Raw genomic sequence first — 8,087 nt, forward strand, 5'->3', positions numbered from 1 at the left:
GAGAGAGAGAGAGAGAGAGAGAGAGAGAGAGAGAGAGAGAGAGAGAGAGAGAGAGAGAGAGAGAGAGAGAGAGGTCTGCTGCAGGCAGGAGAAGGCGTGACCTGAATGGAGAATGCCAGCCAACTCCCCAGACACACACAGGGCTCTCAGAACAAAGATAAGAGGGAGAGTGGAGTCCAGGAGAGCCAGCCCCAGAACTGACACCAGGGAAGAGATCCTGCAAAAATAAGGCACGGGGGTGGAATCCAAAGCCCCCAAGAGAAGCCAAGGCAGAAACATGAGGTGAGTGCCAGGGGTCCCCAGAACTACTAGGGGTGGGGAATGACAGTCCCTTCTCCTCTCAGGGACAAGATCTCAGAGTGGCCAGGGCTGCCTAAAGGGGCCCCTCGGACCAGTCCCGCTCCGGCTCTCCAGCAAGTCTTTCACCATGCCGAGCAGGCTGGCTGATCTCTCCCCATGCACTGGGCTGTCTGGTCTGTGTCTCTGGTTCTTTCTGGAATGGTCAGTGTGTCTGAAGCTTACTCTGCTACTTGGAAAGATGCAACTTTCCACTGGACACTTTTTCCGGGCTCCACCTGGAAGCCCCAGTCTTTCACCGAATCCACACACACACACACACACACACACACACACGGTCCCCAGTGAGTACTACCTTAAGAAGAAGGTGCCTTCTTTTTTATCAGTCGGGGTCTTTGCTGTGCTTCCTCCTCTGAAATAAGCAGGCATTTGGCTCTCTCGTTAGTGGGAGGTGGGAGGAGGCATGGGGAGCAAGGGGAGGGGGCTGCTTGTTGCTGTGTGTGTGTGTGTTGGGTGTTTATTTGTTTGGAACAGAAAAGAAACCCATTTCCATGCTGCCAGGCTCCTGTGGTTTCCCAAGCCTTCAGAAGTTTGCCAGTTAAACCTCAATTTGGACAAATAAAACCTGTCACCATGGTACATACAGTCCCCTATAAGTCACTGCCTGGGCAACTGGAATCAGGCAAATGCAGTGAGTACCTTTTAAATGGAGGATTCTCAGGACAGGGAGACAGAGTCCTGGGACCCCCAATAAAGAACAGACACCTTCAGGCTGGTTCCCTGATCTTGGACTAAACCTAACGTTTCCTCCTCTCCCCCCAGGCAGACCAGATCATTCCCACCTAAGGGCACTCCTAATAAGTCACACATCTCATAACTTAAGCACCCTCAGTATTTTTCTAATAACAGTTTTGGATGCTGTTTTAACAACCACTCCTTAAAAAAATTCCATAGACGAAGCAAATCCCCAAATATTCTCGTCCCCTCCCCCCTTCCCAACTGATTTTCCTTTCGATTCAGAAAGTCTTTAAAGGACAGTGGACTTGGAGATAAAAATGACCTTGGACTTGCCTGATTCCAATCTCAATTCGGGCACTGACTGTGGGATTCCAGGCAAATCACGGCTCTCAGCTTCACTTTCCTTATCGGTAAAATGATGATCAAGGATCAGAAACCTCAGAAATTTCCTAGCTCAGTCTTCTCATTTCATAGGCCCAGCAAAGCAACTTGTGCAGCGGCACAGGACCATGGATTTATATCTGGAAGAGCCTGGCCCAACTCCCTCACTTTACAGGGAAAGAAACTGAGGCACAGAGTACTCGTGTCTGACCCAAAGTCATAATGGCAAAGTCTGGATTTGAACTCTGGTCCTAGTTAAACACTCTTTGCCAACCTCCTATTTCCCTGGTAGAGATGGTGGCAACTCTTTCACAGGGTTAGAGGGTCCCAGTGATATAATCTGGACAAAGCACTTGCAATCTTAAATTACTGAGAGCTGTTTCTCACAAGGACGGAGAGCCAAGTTCAGAACCAGGAACACCAGGATTCAAATCCCGCCTCGGACCCATGTAGACTGGATGTCCCTCGCTCACCTAGGCAGCTCTCTTAAGACTGTAAATTGTAGAGAAGTCACCCACCTGTGCTGGTAGAAAGAATTTTTTTCACCAGAAGTTCCTCATCCCAATGAATTAAGAAATCTGTTCCAAGAACTTGGTATATAATATTATTTATTTCTACTGTGTTTGGGTCAGTCAGCTCCTCATTCACTGGATAAGTTAGTCATGGACAGAGATTCATCATCATCTCATATTTCTAGATTCATCAGCATTCTCACATTTCAGTTTTTTTTTTTTAATTTCATTGACATTTGGACCTCCCAGTGAGAAAACGCCCTCTACCAATGCAGGTCAGCACTTGTTTTCAGCTTAAAGTCACAGAGGTTGGTTCAGTTGGACCCCGTTTAGGTTTATAAAGTGCTTTCCTCACCACAGTTTACAGATGGGGACACTAAGGCTGAGAGCCTCAGACCCAAGAGTTCAAGCTAGAAGGAGGTTCAGGGTCTAGCTGGTCCAGAGCCTTTGGTTTATAGTTGAGGAAGCTACAGCCCCGAGAGTGAGCTCAGAGAAGCCAGGCTCCCAGCCCCAATTATCCTCTCACTTTCCCTTTTTGAAGCTGCTGGGCATTCTCTCTCACTGTGCCCAGCGCCTGGGAGCTCTCTTGGCTCCTCTCTGACTACTGATTCTGGCTTCTTTCAGGTCTCAGCTAAAAATCGCACTTTCTACAGGAAATCGTCCCTAACCCTATTAATTCCAGTGCCTTCCTTCTGTTAATTTTCTTTCTTATTTATTTTGTCTTTTATATATTTGCCCTCCTCATGTTGTTTCCCCAGTTAGACTGTAAGCTCCTCGAGGGTAGGGATGGTCTCTTGTCATATCTTATGTTTAGTCCAGTGACTGGCACATAGCAGTGCTTGATAAATGTTTACAGATTGATAAGTTGCCCCTGAGTTACTCTGGTTGTACAAGTAGCTGTGACAGAGGCAGGATCTGAACCCAGATCTCTCCTGATTCTAGGTCCAGAAGTCCTTTCCCAAGCCCTGGGATGCCTCACTGGGAGGCAGCAACCCTTCAGCTCAGAGCACTAAGGTCCCAAAAGAATTATGCCCCTCAGGTTAACTCAGCTTTTCTAGGTTTGAACCCAATGGAATCTCAAGGGGGAGCCATAAGTCTAACTCTCTGGATAAATCTATCTTGATATGTAAAAGTAAACAAAATCCAAGAACCTCAAAGGCAGGGACTGTCTTTGTTTTTGTCTTTGTAGACCAAGAGATGAGCAATGTGCCTTGTGTCCAGTGGGTTCTTACCAAGGGTTTGTTGAATTGATCTGACTCAATTGTTACGAATGCTGGTTTATATGAAGTACCAACAAAATCAAATGAAAAGCGCAGCACTCCTGATGGAAGGTCTAATCACTAGCCAGCCCATTGCTATCCCTTGGCCTCCAAGGTTATCGTGTCTGCTTTAGGTAACCCAGCAGGGCACTAAGCCACCTACCTATCCTGCCCACGGGGAGACAGGAATGGCCCTGGTGACTTTCATTCCCCTTCTGCACCTTCTGCAAACACACAGCATCCCACCTGGGCCTTCCAAAGAGTCCTGGGAAGCCCACAGAAAGGGCATGGCAGCTCTGGCTTCCTGGCCTCTACACAGAGAAGGTTACCTGTGTGATAATCTGGAAGCTAAGTGTCACAGTGAATACAGTACTGACCTGAGGCTCAGGAAAGTGCAAGTTCAAATCCTGTTTCAGATATCTGCTAGCTGCGTAACCCTGGGCAAACTCACCTAACCACCGCCTGACTTGGTTTCCCCATCTGTAAAGTAGGAATAAAAACAGCACGTATCCTGCAGAGTTGTTGTAAGGATACAGTGAGATATTTGTAAAGTGTCTTGCAAACCTTCAAGTGTTATGAGAATGCTGGTAACTATTATTAATTACCTTGGACAAGTCACATAAGCATTCTGAGCCTCATTTCCTCATCATTCCTTATCTCCCCATCCTAAGCAGGAGCATGACCTAGGGAACCAAGGTCTGACCTTGGAGTCATTAAGACCTGGGTTTGATCCCCACCTCTGACCCCCACTGGCTAGGTGACTTAGTCATATTCTCTCTGGTCTGTGGGTCAATCTGTGAGACTGTAAGTGGCAGAGCTGTAGTGGTAGAGGACCTTTTCACACCAGGAGTTTCCCATCCAGAAGAAATCACTGGTCTGGACAATTTTTCTTTTTTAAATAGGAATTTGGGGGCACAGCTTCTGCCTGAGGTTTTTCCAAGTCACTGTCTTTGCTGTCCCTTCGCCTCCAAGGTTATCCTGTATCTGCTTTGTGTGGGTCGTGTGTATACCTAGAGTAGTACATATTATCTCCTCTGGGAATGGAAGTCCTTGAGAGCAGGGACTGTTTCATTTTTGTCTTTGTAGCCCCAGCACAATGCCCAGTACACAGCAAGCATTTACTAAATGTTCATTGATCAATAGATTATTTACAATATTATCATGTGAAAAATTCAAAGGTCTATTATTAGCTGCATTTTGTAGGTAAGGAAATTGAAGTTGTGACTGAGTGAAAGTGCTATAAATATGAGAACAGTGAGTATAAGAATGAAGCCCAGGTTTTTCTGCCCCCCTTCCTTTTGCTAATGACTGATCTCCCCCTCTTTGGGAGTAAGGAGGAGGGGGGTTTTCCACCTCACCTCACCTCCTTCCCTTCTGATGAAAGAAGATGGTGTCCTAGATATCAGAACCGTAACCATCAGAGTTGTGCCTTTATCTCCCTTTCCAAAGACTCTGGTTTGGTGTTCTCTTTTGCTAATAGAGAGCAGCTTCTGGAGGCTAGAAAGACAATGTCTTGACCAATGAGCTAAGACATTTGAGGACAGGGAGAAGGTTGGTGGTGAATTACTGTTGGCATTTACAATCCTCAGTTTGCAGCTTAAAGCAATTTTCAAAGTTTGCACCATGGCTTGTCCTATATATGAAGGAGCATTAACTTAGAACCTTTAAAATCATTATAAGGATGTAGAGCTGGGGGGTGGGGAGCGAGGGAAGACCAGAGCGTCATGTAAATCAGTGTCTTCCTAACCCCTCCCCCAAATGTACTGAGGAACCCAAAGTCCTGATGACATGACTTGGAAAAAGAACAATGGAGAAAGTGGACCCGGGCATGCCACCGAAGGCAGGACAGATCCTCGAGCCAAACCAGTACGTAGGACAGAACCCGAGGAAGGAGATGGTGTCGAAGACTCGTCCATAAAGATGTGCCCATTATGGATCACCAGAGGCAATGTGGTGTAATGGGTGGTACTCTGACCTGGAAGTCTTGAAGACTGGGTCCAGGTTCCATCTCTGACACTTCCTGATTGTGTGCTCCTGGGAAAGTCACTTTAACATCTCTGTTTTATAAACAAAATCTCTATTTCATCATCTGTAAAATGTAGTATCTCACACAGTTGTCAGGAGCCTCAAATAGAGTGCTTTGCAAACTTGGAAAGGCTATGTATTATTGTCACATGTTATATTATCTCAGGGACCAAACACTGAATTTTTCTAAGTGTTGTAGGGGACAGAGGAGTAGTACCAGAATGTTGCTTTGATATGAGCAAGAAGCTGGAGTACTGTCCTTATAGCCACAACTTAAAGGTTCTGGATGTAGCCAGATGTGCTTGGTGACCTTGGCCATGTAATTTCCTTCCTCTGCTTCCTCCTCCTCATTCAAAGATAGGCTCTAGATTGTCTATATTCTATGATCCTGTTAGGGATCGTGGTTCTAGAGCTGGACAGGACTTCAGAGGCCAACTAATCTAGTCCTCTCACTTTACAGAGCAGGATCACACAGGCAAGAACAGGAAAGACTTGAATAGAAGTCATTGCTTTTTCTAACATATCGTCTTACCTCTCCTGGAGACTAATTTGTTGGTTCAATGACTACCTTTTCATCTTCTCCCCAAAAACTCAATTCCAAAAATATTTACTAAGCACTTACTGTATGCAATGCACTGTGCTACAAACACAAAAAGCATAATTCCCCATCTTCAAGGAGCTTCCATTCTCCTGAAAGATACAATATGGATGCAGATAAATATAATGCAAAGTAATACAAAACAACTTAATTTTTAAATCTTTACTTTTTTGCCAAAATCAGACACTGGTTAAGGCGATTCAACTACAATTTTTCTCTTTTTTACATTTATTTTTTTTATTGTGAGTTCCACATTCTTTTCCTCCCTTCCTCCCACCCCTCCTCTACACATGGAGAAGGCAAGCAATATGATATCCATTATACATGTGAAGTCATGCAAAACATATTTCCATATTAACCATGTTACAAGAAAAAAAAGAAAGTTAAAAAATATGCTTCAAGCTGCACTCAGAGTTCATTAGTTCTTTCTCTGGAGGTGGATAGCATTTTTCATCATGAGTCCTTTTGTCTTGGATCATTGCACTGATCAGAGTAGCCAAATCTTTCGCAGTTAATTATCATTACGACGTTGCTGTTACTGTGTACAATATTTTCCTAGCTCTGCTCACTTCACTTTGCATCAACTCATCCAAATCTTCCCGTGTTTTTCTGAAAGCATTCTGCTCGTCATTTTCTTATAGAACAACAGAATTCCATCACAATTATATACCACAACTTGTTCAGTCATTCCTCAGTTGATGGACATTCCCCCAAATTCCAATCCTTTTCCACCACACAAAAAAAGAATTGCTATAAATATTTCTGTAAATATGGGTTCTTTTCCCTTTTATTTGATCTCTTTGGATACAGACCTAGCAGTGATATTGTTGGGTCAAAGGGTGTGCACAGTTTTATCACCCTTCAGGTCTAGTTCCAAATTATTTTCCAGAATGGTAGGACCAGGTCACAACTCAACTAAGACTGCATTAGTGTACTTATTTTTCCACATCCCCCCAGCATTTGTCATTTCCCTTTTCTTTCATGGTAGTTAATGTGAGAGGTGTGAGGTGGTACTTCAGGGTTGTTTTAACTTGCATTTCTCTAATCAATAATGATTTAGAGCATCCTTTCATATAACTATAGATAGCTTTGACTTCTTCTGAGAACTGCCTGCTCAAATTCTTTGGGTATTTATCAATTGCTGTTGTTTAGTCATTTTTCAGTCATGTCTGACACTTTATGTCCCCACTTGGAGTTTTCTTGGCAAAAAAAAAAAAAATACTGGAATGGTTTTCCATTTCCTTCTCCAACTCATTGTACAGATGAAGAAACTGAGGCAAATAGTTAATTGACTTGTCTAGGGTCACACAGCTAGCAAGTATCTGAGCTCATATTGAACTTAGGAAGAAGAGTTCTTCAGACTCCAGGGCCAGTACCTGCTTCCCAACCTCACCGCCACTGGGAAATGGTATAAGAGCAATTTCGGATGGATAAACCTGTTGGAGGGAAGGAAATATCAAGAAAGGTGGTAGTAGAAGAAATAGCATCTGAATTGTGTTTTGATGAAAGCCAGAGATCCTGAGGAAAGAAATGAGGAAGAATTGCCTTCCAAACACGTAGAGCAGTCTTTTCAGAGGCATAGAGGATGAAAAATCAAAATGGTGGCCATTTGACGGACACCCAGAAACATGTGCCCTGTATTCACATTGTCAGTCAAGAATTGATCTAGAAATGGAAACCAGGAGCCCCTTCTCCTCAGCCTTTGGACGAGTGGGCCCACCAGAGCACAGCTCTTAAAGCCCTATGCCCAGTATGGAGAGCCTTTGTGGTGGGGACCTCACAAAGTCACACCTTCAGAGCTGGCGAGGCCAAACCAAGCCCAAACAGAATCCCTTCTGTGATGGGTCATCCAGCCTTTCTCGGAAAACCTTAAGGTCTTGCTATGAGCCAGGACCCACCCAACACAGCCCATTCCACATGTGGGCTGCCGTGATCAAGAACAAGTTTTTCCCTGACATCTGGCCTTTTGCAGCTTCTACTCATTGCTTCTAGTGCTCTCTTCTGGGGCCAAGCAGGATTAAACTGATCCCTCTTCCTTATACCCTTTCAGATACTTGAAGACATCTGGCATATCCCCTCTAAGAAGTAACCCACCACAAAAACACACACACACACTCACACACATACACTCACGCACACTCATACAGTCACACACTCACACATACACGCACTCCCACTCACACACATACACACACACTCACAGAAACTCACACACATACACATTCACACTCACACACGTACACATACACACAAACACACACATACACTCACACACTC

The 8,087-nt window shown here is 44.6% G+C and overlaps 1 protein-coding gene across 1 annotated transcript in view; it reads left to right on the top strand.

Annotated features, from left to right (window-relative positions):
* Window positions 1–22: 22 nt before the first annotated feature.
* Window positions 23–8,087, top strand: part of MASP1 (MBL associated serine protease 1) — a 72,529-nt gene continuing 64,464 nt past the window's right edge. Inside the window, exon 1 of the mRNA XM_069083335.1 lies at window positions 23–282. Within this exon, the coding sequence (XP_068939436.1) occupies window positions 278–282 (5 nt within the window). The 5' untranslated portion in view covers window positions 23–277. The remainder of the gene's footprint in view (window positions 283–8,087) is intronic.

The sequence above is a fragment of the Petaurus breviceps genome, unplaced genomic scaffold, assembly GCF_028583685.1.
Source record: "Petaurus breviceps papuanus isolate PSGF00001 unplaced genomic scaffold, PetGlider_PUasm1.0 173, whole genome shotgun sequence".
Classification (NCBI taxonomy): Eukaryota; Metazoa; Chordata; class Mammalia; order Diprotodontia; family Petauridae; genus Petaurus; species Petaurus breviceps.